General features: G+C 46.3%; 1 protein-coding gene across 1 annotated transcript in view; it reads right to left on the bottom strand.

Annotated features, from left to right (window-relative positions):
* Positions 1–15,853, bottom strand: part of LOC145343701 (protein kinase C-binding protein NELL1-like) — an 828,548-nt gene that overhangs the window by 660,817 nt on the left and 151,878 nt on the right. The window contains exons 8-9 of the mRNA XM_080189909.1: positions 7,087–7,215; positions 2,830–2,932 (exon numbers count right to left, since the gene is read on the bottom strand). Coding sequence (XP_080046035.1) covers positions 2,830–2,932; positions 7,087–7,215 — 232 coding nt within the window. The remainder of the gene's footprint in view (positions 1–2,829; positions 2,933–7,086; positions 7,216–15,853) is intronic.

Raw genomic sequence — 15,853 nt, forward strand, 5'->3', positions numbered from 1 at the left:
CCAGAGCTATAGTCAACTTGCACACAATGGACTGCCCTAAAATCAGTCATTCAGTCCAGCAGGCACTCACTAACCCCAGGCAAGACGCTTTCCCTTTACTTCCTCTCATCCCATCAACGTATCCTTCTATTCCTTTCTCCTTCATCTGCTTATCAAATTGCTTCTAAGTTGCGTTTATTCCTCTACTATCCAGAGGGATTCATTGATTTTCACTCCCTTCATCCCTGTTTCACTAACTAAGCTCCGTTTGATACTGGGTAGCATATTGTTCGCATTCTCCCAGATTAGAAAGAAATCGTCCCAGCAGTTGTTATTTAACATGCTGTTCAATGACATATTGGTCCCTAAAGGTTTTAATTTCTTCCCCGATAATCTTGTGATGTGGAGCATTGGAAGATTTTTCTCTTTGGCATTGCGTTTTGCATCTGTCACTGTGCCTTTTTCCAATCCTGTTTCAGCATCTTAATTTTGAGCTGTTTGCATACAACCTGATGCTCGGCCCAACTGTCACCCTTTCTCCCTTTGAACTGCCAGCTTCTCTTTTTTTCCCCTCTCATCTCATTTCAACTTTCCCTTCCAATTTGGAGCATTTGTGTTTTCCAAATTTGTCCAAAACTCAGACAGCACAAACTTCACGATCATCCAAGTTCAGCCACGTCTGCTTCTGAAATAGGGTCACGCATGGGAAACGAGTCCAAAAGAATCCACCCATCTCTGTGAAATCTCCAGTGCTGCACCAAGTCAAGGAGTGTGCATGCACACACGCATAGAATCATGGAATCATACAGTGCAGAAGAGGCCCTTCGGCCCATCGAGTCCGCACTGACACATTAGAAACACCTGAACTCCCATCTAATCCCATCAGCCAGCACTTGACCCACAGTCTTGACACGATCAGAATTCTTCACAAATGTTTGCATTTTCTGGTGAGCTACATGGGTGGCACAGTGGTTAGCACTGCTGCATCACAGCACCAGGGACCCAGGTTCAACTCTGGCCTCGGGTCACTGTCTGTGTGGAGTTTGCCCATTCTTCCTGTGTCTGTGTGTGTTTCTTCCAGGTGCTCCAGTTTCCTCCCATAGTCCAAAGATTTGCATGTTAGGTGGATTGTCCATGTTAAATTGGCACTGGGCATCCGGGGGACTAGCTAGGGTAAATATGTGAGGTTATGGGGATAGGGCTTGGGCGGTCATTACATACCAGATGGGCCAAATGGCCTCCTTCAGCACTTAGAATAAAAACTTAGAAAGGCACAGTAGGGAATTCTATGATTCTAGATGATGACACTAACAGCACACTATTCTTTAATTCCAGTAGGAAGTGAAGAATTATCCTGCTCATGTTAACTTTCAGGTTGATAGTTGGGCTGCCTTGGGCACTTTCTGGAATACATCCACCTGATGAAGTTCAAAAGTTCCCCGGCATGCAAGCTCATCTACTTTAATTTCCCCTGATGTCACTCAAACAAAATAACCTTCTCCCTTTTCTTCCTTTGTAACCCCTCACCCTATTTGTCCTGAATCAACCACCTCTTAAATTCTGCACCATCAACATTTCCAGTTACCAAAAGATACTTAATTGCAAATATTTCTGCTGTTCATGTAGGTCGATCTAATGTCCCCCACCCCTTCTTTATGGTTGCTGGTTTTCTTGTCTAGGTAATGTATGTGTCCACTATCAGCTGCAAAGCAATGTAATATCCAATGCAAAACAAAAGGTGCAATCAAAAACTGCAGTGGAGGATATGCTCCTGTCTTCATCAACGGGGATGAAGTGGAAATGGTTGAGAGTTTAAAGTTTCTAGGTGTCCAGATCAACAACAATCTGTCCTGGTCCCTCCGTGCGGATATGATAGTTTAAAAAAAAGCCCATCAGTGCCTCTACTTTCTCAGAAGGTTAAGGAAATTTGGCATGTCTGCCACGACTCTCATCAATTTTTACAGATCTACCATAGAAAGCATCCTTTCTGGGTCTATCACAGCTTGGTAAGGCTCCTGCCCTGACCAAGGCCGTAAGAAACTACAAAGGGTTGTGAACATAACCCATTCCTTCACACAAACCAGCCTCCCATCCAGTGACTCCTTCTATGTTTGTCATTGCTTTGGATACACAGGCAGCATAATCAAGGACCTCAAGCACCCTGGACATACTCCCTTCCATCTTCCACTGGGAAAAAGATACAAAATTCTGAGATCACATTCCAACCCACTTAAGAATAGTTTCTTCCCTGCTGCCATCAGACTTTTGAATGGATCCACATTATTAAGTTGATCTTTCTCTACACCCTAGCAGTAACTCTACATTATGTACCCTCTCTTTTCCTTTGCCTCTATGTACTCTGTGAATGGTATGCTTTGTCTGCATAGCGCACAAGAAACAATACTTTTCACTGTATCCCAATATATGTGACAATAATAAATCAAATCAAAAATCGTTAAAAGTTGGCAGTTATGCATAGATAGTGGCCAAAATTCTGTTCCCAAAACATGAGGTCTGGACAATGACCTTGTTGTGGTGTGTGGCATAAGGACAGCTTGCAATCTGTTACAGACGAGGAATAGAGGAGAAAGCAAAAACACTTCACCGAATCAAAAAAAAGACAGAAAACAAATGCACTTTCTCAACATCTTGCCCCCAATCTTCACATTTACAAAATGGAGGCTTTGAGCGACAAGTAGTGCTCAATCTGCATAACCCTGCTTATCTCAAAGCTTTATCACTCGTGTCTCTTTTACAGCCTTTAACAAGGGGAGTGTAAAAATGAAAGAATTGGTAAACCGAGTGTGAAACATCGCAAAACGCCAAGGTTTTATCAGTTTCCTTACTTACGTCGACATTCTTTGCAGCACTTGCCCACGCTATAGACTGGCCGGAAATCTGGTGGGCAGCTCAGAGGAGGACACGCAACGCGCCTGCACTCAATGGCTCCATTCTGAACAAGGCAGAAAAGACAGCAATCAGGAACTTTATAATGGTTCATGCGCATTTATCGAACGAGCAGCTGAGCTTTAGCACTCAAGGCCTCGCAATCGTATGTGCTGGCTTGGCTGATGTATGCTCGGAAAGTGATAGTAACCTTTATAGTTAACCTCAAAACTTCATGAATATTAAGCCATGATTCCTCTGTCATCTACTTAACAATTCAGCCTGTAAATGTATGGAGGGGCAATGTGTAAAGGAATGATTGTTATACGAACTCCTCTTTCTGTTCCCACTCACCGTACCCCTGAAAAGGTTGCATGTTTTGCTGACCATCCATATTCATGAATAGTGGTCACCTCAGCAAGCTCCCCCATTGAAAATTATAAGGGTCAACTGAGCTGGTTTACAAGACAAATGATTCCAATATTATGCAGCCCACTTCGTAACACAGTTGGCATCGGCAGGCAGGTGGGGAGTGGGTAGCCCATTTTTTCAAAAACATTTCTAAAAGGACAGGAAGGAAGGAGAAGACTATCTTCAGGAGAGGAGCAGCTATTCATTGCATTTTAGGGGCACCTCTCAAGGATGGTTCATCCCTTCCTTCCTCTCTGCTTGCCCTGCAAAATCTACACCCCTCTCCTCCCCACTTACCCCTATCCTATATCTCTGACTTACCTGAGTCCAGAGCCAGAGCTTTCTGGCTGTTCATGTTGGTGGGGTCTCCTGGTCCTGCTGATGACATACTGCTAAGCATGTGTTTCCCAACAAAGTGGGAGTGGAGTCATTGGGAAATCTCCTTGACAGTGGTGGAACCAGAAGATCCTGCTGCCAGCCAACGGCGTGCCATGCCACCTTCCGCTGGGAGAAACCCGCCATGGGGCGGCCAGAGAATCCCACTCCCAGCATCCACTGGGGCCTACATCCTGGGCCTTTGCAATATGGCATCATGTAATACTGAGCTCTGGCAACACTACAAAAGCTGCCAGGCAATCCCAAGGGCAGGATGTCTTTCCAGTGAGGGACAGAAGTCCCACACTTTCCTTGTTGTAGCCACCTGCAGCGCATTATTGCCGCGAGACGGACTTTATTTTCCTATCGACCAGTACACCATTGCCCTCCCACTTCCCCCCACCCCCAACTCCAGCCCCATATCTACTCCAACGCCATTTTGGAAGTAATTCCATCATTTTACTCAAATCATCACGAACATTTGGCTCATTTAAAATAATTTTCAAACCCTACATACGTCATTGAAACGTTTACAGATTGTACAGGTGTTATAGCCATTTGCTAAGAGTTTTGGCAGAACAGTTCCTGGTGTTCGATGCTTGGTGCTCACTGCACATTTAATCCATTTAGAATCACGAGCCAGAATTTTACCAGCCACACCACGGGAATCAGAGTGGGCGAAGGAAGGATTATGGGAAGGTTAGTTGACCTGGGGTGTGATTCTTCACTTTCGGGATGAGCAAGGTCAGAAAATCATGTCCATTGATTAGAGATATATACAGCAGGGAAAGGTGCCCTTCAGCCAACTCATCCATGCTAGCCAGGTTTCCTACATTAAACGAGTCCCATTTGCCTGCATTTGGCCCATATCCTTCTAAACCTTGCCCATCCATGTTCCTGTCCAAATGTCCTTTAAATGTTATAATTGTACCTGCCTCTACACTGGTTTATTTCTAAGTAGGGGGTGGAAACATTATATATCATAGAATCCTGGACTTGTGTCTGTTTTAACTGCACTAAATTGATGCTTGCAATTTCTTTTCTGGTACAATGCCTATTTCAGGTTCTGTGGCTTTGGCAATGCTGCAGAATTTACCCATTTTCACTGCAATCAACCCTGAGCCAGGGTTCTACGCCAGTACAGAATGATTTCAAATTATCAAACGGGTATCTTCTGGTGCCAAGAGGCATGTGGGAAAGATCAAAAGATCCCCCTGGCATGAGATCAGACAGCAGTGTTCATCATGTGCTTCATGTTGGGATGTAGCTGATCAGAGAGGTATGCTGTATCTGGTCAAAGGAAAGGGAAGGAGCAGAAGGGGGAGTGTTTGGGCATTCGCTGCAAACATCTATGCCGCTCAAAAGACAGCCACATCTGGATGAAGGGGACCACACTCAACACAACAGCGCAAAGTTGGCCTGAGTGGCAGAATCACGTTAGAGGGATGGAAGAGTGGTGGATCAAGCATAGCTCCACTGCGTCTAACAGAGCACAGCAATGCAAAGTCATAGCTGATGAAAATGGAGCCAGGGAGCAAAGTGCCCAGGGAGAAGGCGGCAGATGGGGCCGGCATATCAAAGGATTGGCAACGAGAATGACGCATAGTCCTTAAGCTACATTGGCCAAGCAGAGAACAACAAGTGAAACACTCATACACATTGATTGGGTTTAGATCAGTGGAGAATCATCATTCTGTTAACGTGATCTGCCAGACATTTTGATGGACCCACAAACTGGAAATAGATACTCACATGATTAGCTCTGATTCATGTCCCAGTGGCAGGGACTGAACCAATTTTTTATTAATGGCAAGAGGGAAACATAAACAACAGCAACTTTCTTTTCAATGACATTAGAGAAAGTGATAACTGCAGGCACCTTTATCATTGGATACCCGAGTAAAGTTATCGCTGGTAAATATTTATCGTCATTTATTTGAATCTACGCAAGTGTTGTCCTCCACCAATGTCTTTGCATATCACTATTCACCATCACTGATGCCAGTGGATTGGTGCCCCACTATCAGGCAATGATGGTCCGGTAAGTGGGCATTATCTCTGAGACTGATATCGATTACCCAACCCACAACTGAACAGTGATGGGGCAACTCCCTTCACTTCTAATTGGCAGGTCCTTAATATTATGGCTAATATTTCCGAGCAAAGTTGTTTTTCCCGACCTTCACATTATGCAGCACAATAAAGCAACTGAAAATTAGTGTCAATCTAAGATGTAATCTGAGCAGACAAGGTGTGGCAGCTCCTCGTGTGACAGTGGTTGGCAGTCATCGGGAAGGGCTAAGAGGCGCAACAATTCAGTCAGAAACTTTCTCTTTGTGAGCCTGAGAGGAAAGCATTGCTCTGGTGGCCAAAACAAAGTAGTCAACGTATCCCAAATCCCTTCCTCTCACTGACCCCCGGGCAGGTGTGTCCTGAAACTGCCACCCCTCCTGGAAGCCTTAGGTGGGCCCACTTTTGGCCACAGTCAGCAGCTGCTCCACTCTCTTTTCCAATTCTGTGGGGGAGGTTGTGGAAATGGGTGGTGGCAGGGGGGTGGGGTGGGAGGTGGGGCAGCAAACCTCCAATGAAAATGACCTCAATTGCCCTGTGTTTACAGCCACTGGCTGTAAATTGGGTCACAATTCCTGAACTCACTCCCTAACAGCACTGTAGGTGTACCTACACTACGTGGATTCCAGAAGGCAGCCCACCACCATTTTCCCAAAAGCAACTAGGGAGGCGCAATAAAGACTGGTCGACCTGGAGACAGCCCATTCCATGAACGAATAAGAATAACGATGGAAAGGAAATCAGCACACTGGGCCTAAATTTCCCAATCCTCCCAACCGCAGTAATCGTCGTGGACGGGACAAGCATTGGGAAGGCAATGGCCAAGTGGTATTATCGCTAGACTACTCAGAAACTCAGCTAATGTTCGGAGGACCTGGGTTCAAATCCCTCCACAGCAGCTGGTGGAGTTTGAATTCAATGAAAAAAAAATGGAATTAAGAATCTGCTGTTGGCCATGAAACCATTGTCATTTGTCAGGAAAAACCCATCTGGTTCACTAATGTCCTTTAGGGAGGGAAATCTGCCACCCTTACCTGGTCTGGCCTATGTGTGACTCCAGAGCCACAGCAATGTAGTTGACTCTCAACTGCCCATGGACAACAGGTCTGGCCAGCCAGCGACACCCATGTCCCATGAACACATAAAAACATTGACCTCGGGTGGAAATTTCAGGACCTGGGGTAAGTGAGACTCGGGTGTGGATTCCTGCTGAAAATGTACACTCAGCTCAAATCCCCTCCCACAGGAATATTTCTCATAGTCCTCCACTGGAGAGGAAGAAAAGGACAATTAAGACCTCTCGCAATTCGGAGACCTGCCAAGCTCCAGACATTTTTGACATTAATTCTTCAATGAAGCACGCACCTTACAGGTGCAGTTTTTGCATTTTTCAACCCACGATTCCATGCTGCGATACACTTCCCTGTTGACTCGGCAAGTCTTCTCACAGTAACAGTTCTCCAGTTCACTCAGCCTGGCCTCTGCATAGTTTAACTGTAACAGAAAGGTTCGCAATGAGGTTAGAGAGTATTTCATGGAAACAGACATTGAGGCTAACTGGTCTAAGGCAGCATTTAAAGATCGCAGAAGCCTGCTCCCACCTAACTTTATCTCACCAGGTCAGAACAACTTTCTATTCCTTTCTTCTTCCTGTGTGAATATATTGGCCTCAGCTATTCTTCACGCCAGTGAGTTCCACACTAGGAATGCAGGAACAGGAATAAGTCATCTAACATTATGGGCCTGTGATCAGTGAGGTTATGGCTGGACTGCAATTGAATTTCCTTGTTATAGAGAGGATACAGCAAACGGTTATCAGGCTGATTCCTGGGATGGCAGGTCTGTCATATGAGGAGAGACTAAGTTGGTTAGGACTATATTCACTGGAGTTTAGAAGATTGGGAGGGGATCTCATAAAAACTTACAAAATTCTAGCAAGGTTAGACAGGATGGATTCAGAATGAATGTTCCCAGTAGTGGGGGAGTACAGAACTAGGGGTCATAGTTTGAGGATAAGGAGTAAACCTTTTAGAACTGAGGTGAGGAGAAATTTCTTCACCCAGAAGGTGGTGAATGTGTGGAATTCACTACCACAGAATGTAGTTGAGGCCAAAATTTTTTCTGATTTCAAGAAAAAAATTAGATATAGCTCTTGGGGCTAAAAGGATCAAGAGATATGTCAGGAAGTGGGGGGATGAGGATGTTGAATTTGAAGATCAGCTATGATCATGATGAATGGCGGAGCAGGCTCAAAGGGCCAAATGGCCTACTCCTGCTCCTAGTTTCTATGTTTCAATGGGATAGAACAACCGGAACAGAGATTGGTGGGAGCTGGGAGAGATTGCAACGAAGATATAGCAAAGCTTAAGAATAGTTGACAGATGGCCCAGTGGGGGAAGGGGGATGGGTTTTGCACAAAAATGTTAGATATAATGGTCAGCCATGATCATAATGAATGGCGGAGCAGTCTCGAAGGGCCGAATGGCCTACTCTTGCTTCTAGCTTCTATGTTTCTATGAATTCCACAGCCTTTGTCACATTTACCATTAACAGATTTGCAAAACAAAAAGCTATTAATTACATATTTTAATATTTATAAGTCGTCTACCATCAATTGCCATTTGCGGAAGAGAATTCCAAATTTCTACCACTCTGAGTGTCAAAGCGTTCACTAAGCCAAGGGTTTGTTGGGCTGACTAGGGATTCACTCACCGGTTGGAGAATCGGCAGGGAATCTCCCGTCTGACCTGTGGGAGAGATCGGGATCAGGTGCCATTCAGGTACTTCAGGAGCCAACCAATGAGCCTTCCCCACAACTGGGGTCCCGCTCACCGAGAACTGCTGGCCTATCAGAAGCTGGCAGCTTCTTGCTGACGCCATGCCAACAAGATGGCAGCAATGCACCTCCCAGAGACCCAGGAACGCCACAAAACCCCAGGCCAAACGTGGGAGAATGCAGGAAAATAAGGGGCTCCTTTAGAACCGGCACGGTAGCACAGTGGTTAGCACTGCTGCCTCACAGCACCAGGGACCTGAGTTCGATTCCCGGCTTGGGTCACTTCCTGTGTGGAGTTTGCACATTGTCTGCGTGGGTTTCCCTTGGGTGCTCTGGTTTCCTCCCACAGTCCAAAGATGTGCAGGTTAGGTGGATTGGCCATGCTAAATTACCCCCTAGTGTCAGGGGGACTAGCTAGGATAAATGTATGGCGGTAGATCCTGGGTGGTACTGTGGGTGATACAGACTCGATGGAACTATGATTCTATGAACACTGCCCCCCACCCAGCCTCGGAGGAAGCTGACAAACAGGTTGTACTGCTGGGGGTGCCATGTGGGAAAGATGTGCGCTACCCTCCCCCATCTAATCTGTGAGCCAGCAGTCATGGTCAATGAGACAAACTGGCATCCCACTGCTGGTGGGAATCTGCATCAGCCCCTGACAGAAGTAGCGGGTCCCCTCCAGCTGCTGACAGACTGACTATGTGAGCCTGGCCACAATATTACCCACTGTCACACGCTGCATTTAATCCAACCCCTAATTTCACTCCTGAAAAGTTTTTTTTTAAGCCTATTTGTCAGTGACAAGTACATTAACACTTCAATGAAGTCACTGTGAAAATCCCCTGGTCGACACACTCCGGCGCCTGATCGGGCACACTGAGGGAGAATTTAGCATGGCCAATGCACCTAACCAACACATCTTTCAGACTGCGGGAGAAAACCGAAGCACCCAGAGGAAACCCACGCAGACACGGGGAGAACATGCAAACTCCACACAGACAGTGAACCAAGTTCTGGCTCTAAGTTTTGGACTGTGCTCCAAAGTTTTAGGGTGGGATTTTCCACCTTGGAGGTGGCGATTGGGAAAAGTGACATGTTACCCACCAGCCGGTTTCCACGCCGGATTCTCCACTTTTCAGCTCATTATATATGCCTGAACGTGAAGCACATCTATCTTGTGGCAAGACGGGCCACGATTCATCCATCCTGCCGTGACCACAATCCATCATCTTTCCGGCTTGGTGTTTAAACCGTACCCACTCATCCACATCATTCACCCTCTGCAGCCTGAGACCACCCCGTCCGGCACATGCTGTTGTCTCTTCCTCAGGAGCCCCAGCTCCTTCACCCTCATCAAGCCCAGCCCTCTTGATGTCCTCATTGTTGAAGCAGGTTGGCAGTTCCTCCATCTCTGGTTGTGGTAAGATATCCCACCTTCAGTGTGCGGGGTTGTGGATTGCATGGCAAGCCATGCTGGTGCATGAGACCTTTCGAGGTGAGTTCTGGCGAGAACCACCTGACCTGTCCAGACATCAAAAAGCACATCTTCCAAGATGGTCTATCAAGGAGTATGTTGCAGAATGGGCAACGTGATGTCTCTCCTCTGAAACACCAGCGAACTGGCTTCACCAGCCATGTATTTTGTAGGTTGCCTGTCATCGAGGAGTCAGTCTTAGATATATGTTAACGTAAGCCAATTTGTGACGAATAAAATAAACTCTGCTGTCCTCCCTCTATGGGTGATATACTCTCCCTGAGGTCTGGTGACCAGAATTGCTCACATTACTCCTTTTTTATTCCCTGAAGAAGGTTTTTCTAAACAGGCCACTCACATTACAGGAGACTGTAGGCAGGGATTTCCACGCAACCCTCTGAGTGTTTTGTAGAGGCAGCCCACTGTTGGCCAGCGTTGAGATCTTCTGGTCCTGCCGTTTACCCCAGTCCAACACCGGCATCTCCACATCATGACTGCCATTGTCAACAGGGTTTCTGATTGAAAGCACCCTTCACCGACATGAAACCTGCGGCGGGGCACACCGGTGTGGGACAGGAAGATCCCACCGGCGGGAACCACGGAAAAGTTCCAGCTCAGATGCCTGAGTTAGTCATCGTTAATTAAGCAGGATAACTTGCATTCAAATTAGCCCGACAAAGCCAGCAGATGGCAGACTCTAACACATGTCCTCGTTCCAATATTGGTGCGCACAACACTACTGAAGTAATTTGGCAAGACGCACATTTTGAAAATTTCCACAGGCACCCAAAGGAGGTCAGTACTCCCGGCAAATCCCCATCAACAAGCTGCTTTGTTCAACATCAAATTCACGTCATGAACAGAACTCACACTTTACTTCAGGGAGGTCTCTGATTAAACCTCTGGATAGGCTGGGATTATCAAAGGCAGAAACATAAATTCAGAGGACATTGAATGGTAAAGCTCATCATTGTCTTAGGGACAAATGCCAGTTTTCCCCATTCTATCATCATCTTTGTTTCTGGGGCAAAAATGCCTAAACTTGGGAAAGTGTGTTGTCTCCACAATGACAGTTAAGGGGAAATCTAAAAACCCAACAAGTGCAGAAAGAGGCCATTCAGCCCATCGTGTCTGCACCGATCACAATCCTACCCAGGCCCTATCCACATAACCCTATGTATTTATCCTAGCTAGCTCCCTGACACTATGGGCAATTTAGCATGGCCCCAATCAACATAACCCACACAACTTTGGAGTGTGGGAGGAAACCAGAGCACCCTTAGGAAACCCTCGCAGATTTGGGGAGAAAGCGCAAACAATCCACACAGATAATCACTCATGCTGGGGATCAAACCCGGGTCCCCGACACTGTGAGGCAACACTGTTAACCACTGTGCCACCATGCTGCCCTAAATGAGGTACTGAAAGTCTTGATACAAGTCAAGACAAACCAGTTCCCCTGACAAGTAGGTCAGGAAGCCAACTAAGGCCATTTTAGCACCAATTAATTGGCACTTTCCTCAGCAATGTCAGTTTGCTGGAGAGACATGGGACTCGCGCTCTGCCTGCAGTTCAACACTAAACAGGAGGCTAGAGCACAGCGGGAGATTGGAACGTGATGAAAGGAATATGGAAAATTACAGTAAATAAGCATTCAGGTTTTGTTCAGCGTATCTGCCAGAAAATGCTTTCAATTGGGGTTGTTTTCCTCTGCAGACAGGTAGTTCTGGGCAGTGGGGTCTGTCTGCTGATTCCAGTATTCATTGCACACCTCCATCCCCTGACACCCTCTACCTTCCCATTCACCGCAGTGAGCACAGTCTGGCTACCCTTCCCTTTGGCTGCGCTGGTTGATCCTCCCACAAACTGTGGGCATGACAGCAGTGCAAGAAGTGGCTGCTTAATCGAGGAGGCGATAGCCCAGTGATATTGTCACCAGATGATTAATCTAGAAAATGTTCCAGGGACCTGGGTTCAAATCTCACTAGGGCAAATTGTGGAATTTGAATTTTAAAAAAAAAATCTGGAATTAAGAATGTGCCTTCCCAATTACCTGCTGAACTTGCATGCTAGCTTTTGGTGATTTATGCATGCGGACCCTCAAATCCCTCTGTTCTCCAGCTCTCTGTAGTCTTTCTCCATTTAAATAATATTCAGCTCCTGTATTCTTCCTACCAAAGTGCATATCTTCACATTTTCCTACCTGCCAGGTTTTTGCCCACTCACTTACCAGCCACACTCGCCCCCAAGACTGGAAAATCCCATCCAAGGTCAACCAACTTTTGCATAGTCCTGTCCCGCCTGCTACGATTCCTGCGGCAGGCGAGACTGGAACATTCAGCTCTTTGTGTCATTCTCACCACTTGCCGATTTGTGTATTATCTATAAACTTGGCAAAAGTACATTCACTTCCCTCATTCCAAGACATCCATTTGTTTCCTACAGCTCTGCCAAAAAACTTGGAACGTTTCTTTTACTCACAGGGACGATGTAAGTGGTCGTCGAAAAAAAAAATAAATTTTTTTTTACATCTAATTCATTCACTGAAATGTTAAGCTCTCAATGACGTATTTAAAAGAACAGTGTGTAACGATAAAAATGTCAACTCCATTTCCATGGAGTTGGTCCAATATAAAAATGTGCATTTTTAAATTCCAGGATTAGATTTATAACCAAAATTCTAGCACCTCTTGCACTGAATTTTTATTCAGCTGATTATTATGCAGTGCTGAAGAAATTGTTAATGAAAAAGGCTGTGCCTGAACAGTTCTAATCATCTCAAGCCTGCATTTAGATTGTAACTGGGTGCCATGGTGGCACAGTGGTTAGCACTGCTGCCTCACAGCGGTAGGGACCTGGGTTCGATCCCTGACTAGGGTCATGACCTGTGTGGAGTTTGCATATTCTCCCCATGTCTATGTGGGTTTCCACTGGGTGCTTTGGTACCCTCTCACGGGGTGCTCTTGATCAGTTGGGTTGACAAATGGCAGATGGAGTTTAATTTAGACAAATGTGAGGTGATGTATTTTGGTAGATTGAATCAGGGCAGGACTTACTCACTTAATGGTAGGGCGTTGGGGAGAGTTACAGAACAAAGAGATCTAGGGGCACAGGTTTATAGCTCCTTGTAAGTGGAGTCACAGATTGTCAGAGTGGTGAAGGCGGCATTCGGCATGCTTGGTTTCATCGGTCAGAACATTAAATGCAGGAGTTGAGACGTCTTGTTGAAGTTGGACAAGACAATAGTAAGGCCACACTTGGAATACTGTGTGCAATTCTGATCACTATTATAGAAAGGATATTATTAAACTAGAAACAGTCCAGAAAAGATTTACTAGGATGCTACTGGGACTTGATAGGCTGAGTTATAAGGAGAGGCTAGATAGACTGGGACTTTTTCCCTTGGAGCGTAGAAGGCTGAGGGATGACTTTGTAGAGGTCTAGAAAATAATGAGAGACATAGACAAGGTAGATAGTCAATATCTTCTCCCAAAGGTAGGGGAGTCTAAAATGTACATGTAGGGATATGGGGTAGGGCCTGGGTGGGAATGTCTTAGGTGCAGACTCGATGGGCCGCAGGTCCTCTTTCTGCACTATAGGGTTCTATGATTCTATGAAAACTAGACGGCATAGGTTGAAGGTGAGAGGGGAGAGATACAGAAGTATCCAGAGGGGCAATTTTTTTATACAGAGGGTGGTGAGTGTCTGAAACAAGCTGCCAGAGGTAGTAGTAGAAGCGGGTACAATTTTATCTTTTAAAAAGCATTTACATAGTTACATGAGTACAATGGTTATAGAGGGGTATGGGCCAAATGCGGGCAATTAGGGTTAGCTTAGGGGTTTTAAAACAAAGGACAGCATGGACAAGTTGGGGCATAGCACCTATTTCCATGCTGCAAACCTCTATGACTCCAAAGATGTGTGAGTTAGGTGGATTGGCCGTGCTAAATTCTCCTTCAGTGTACCCGAACAGACACCGGAGTGTGAAAATTAGGGGATTTTCAGAGTCACTTCATTGCAGTGTGAATGTAAGTCTACTTGTGACAAATAAATAAGCTTTAACTTTTAACCTTAAATTCATTCCCTACAGTTAAGATTATGTTCCCACTTCACATACAAGTTGTGACCTCCCTGCAGACTCCGCTAAAGTATCCTTCTCTGGAAGCCACAATGTGGAGATGCCAGCATTGGGCTGGAGTGGCCACAGTAAGAAGTCTCATAACACCAGGTTAAAGACCAACGGGTTTATTTGGAATCACGAGCTTTCGGAATGTTACTCCTTGACTCAGCTGATGAAGGAGCAGTACTCCGAAAGCTTGTGATTCCAAATAAACTTGTTGGACTTTAACCTGATGTTTGAGATTTCTGTTCCTCTGGAGACTGTGCTCAGCACAAGTTGTGCCTTGAAAAGAGAACAGGGTAACACAGGCTATTCCCAGGAAAATCGTGCATTTCAGGCAGACTCTAGGGTTGATATAATTTGGGAAATTGGGGGAGAGGGGGGATGGAAGGCATGCTTTCCATCCAACCCCAAAAATGAAGCCCACATACTTAACACTGCCCCAAACCCCACTCCCCCCAATCACTCCCCCTCCCTCTCCCCAGTCCCCAGCCAGCAGGGGGAAGACCAGGACCGGGATATTGCCAAACACACACACATATCCCGTGGTGGGATCAGGAACGTGGAGTGTTTTCCACTGCGGAGGCTGGTGGGAAAACAGGCCGTATCTTCTTGCCCTGATCTCATCAGTTAAATTGCTTTTTGCCCTGTATTCCGTGGCAGGGATCATGTGTAGTCTGTCGTCCTATCCATATTGAAATGGTGCCCAACATCATTGAACAACTATTGATGAAAGACCTCCTGAAAATGAAATTGGATCTCTGGGGGGCAATCTGAGTCCGGAAGATGGACCCCTGAGAATGAAGGTGGAGCTCCAGAAATATTCCAAGAGTGCGGGATGGACCTCTCCAGGACACCGAATCTGGAAGTCCGCCTGGAAATGTTCCCCTATCCCATTGCTGTGGTTTCTGGGGTCCAGGATTTTGGGCATCGTTCATTCTGAATCCAGGAGGCAGCCATAAGCAACGCTCAGGTGAGTCCTTTCATTTGCAAGACACGTTGTCCCAAATGTGTTTTCCCACTGGCACCACAGAGAATCAAACGTGGGTGTTTGAGCCTTCAGTTGCATCCCATTAGCAAGATTCAAATGAGTCTCACACCAGCCTCCAATAGGTTGCCTGATCCATCATGCCAGGTATCAGCAGAGGATCACGCTGTGAATCCATGCAGGCGTAAAAATGATTTTTGGGCCTTCCACCAAATTCTCACCTTAGCCCCCATTAAACCAGCCAGCAGAGGTTTGGGAGAACTTCACTCCAAGTTCTATGGAGTCTTTGGCTGGGAGCTTTTGTGCAATTTAGGGGGCAGGGCAGAATGAGGAAGATTAAGGGGAGGGAGGGGGGCGGGGGGCGGTGTGCACCTGCAATCAGCAAATGCAGTCCCCAAAGAATGACCCTCCCCCGTTCCTTCCCACCCATTAGATATGCAAGTGAAAAAATTCAGGCTGCCCGCTCCCATCTGGCTGCCAACCCAAGACACGATATGAGTCAACTGACTTGGGTACAAGCCAAATTGACCCATGATTATTTATTATTCAAAGATGGCAATTTAGGCACCCACCCCCCACCACCCGCACCATTTTATGGGGGGAGTAAGCTTAAACGTGGGCAGCTTGCTGGCAGGATGGACACCCACCCAATTTTAAGTGCCCCCGCCCTCCATCGCGGAAAACAGGCTTACCGGGCGCAAGTAAAATTCAGTCCCATGAAAATGTACGAGCTGTGGATGGGGGTGAAGGAAAAGAAAGTCAGCGCTGCAA

This window comes from Carcharhinus amblyrhynchos, chromosome 6, assembly GCF_965287045.1.
Source record: "Carcharhinus amblyrhynchos chromosome 6, sCarAmb.v2.hapA, whole genome shotgun sequence".
Classification (NCBI taxonomy): Eukaryota; Metazoa; Chordata; class Chondrichthyes; order Carcharhiniformes; family Carcharhinidae; genus Carcharhinus; species Carcharhinus amblyrhynchos.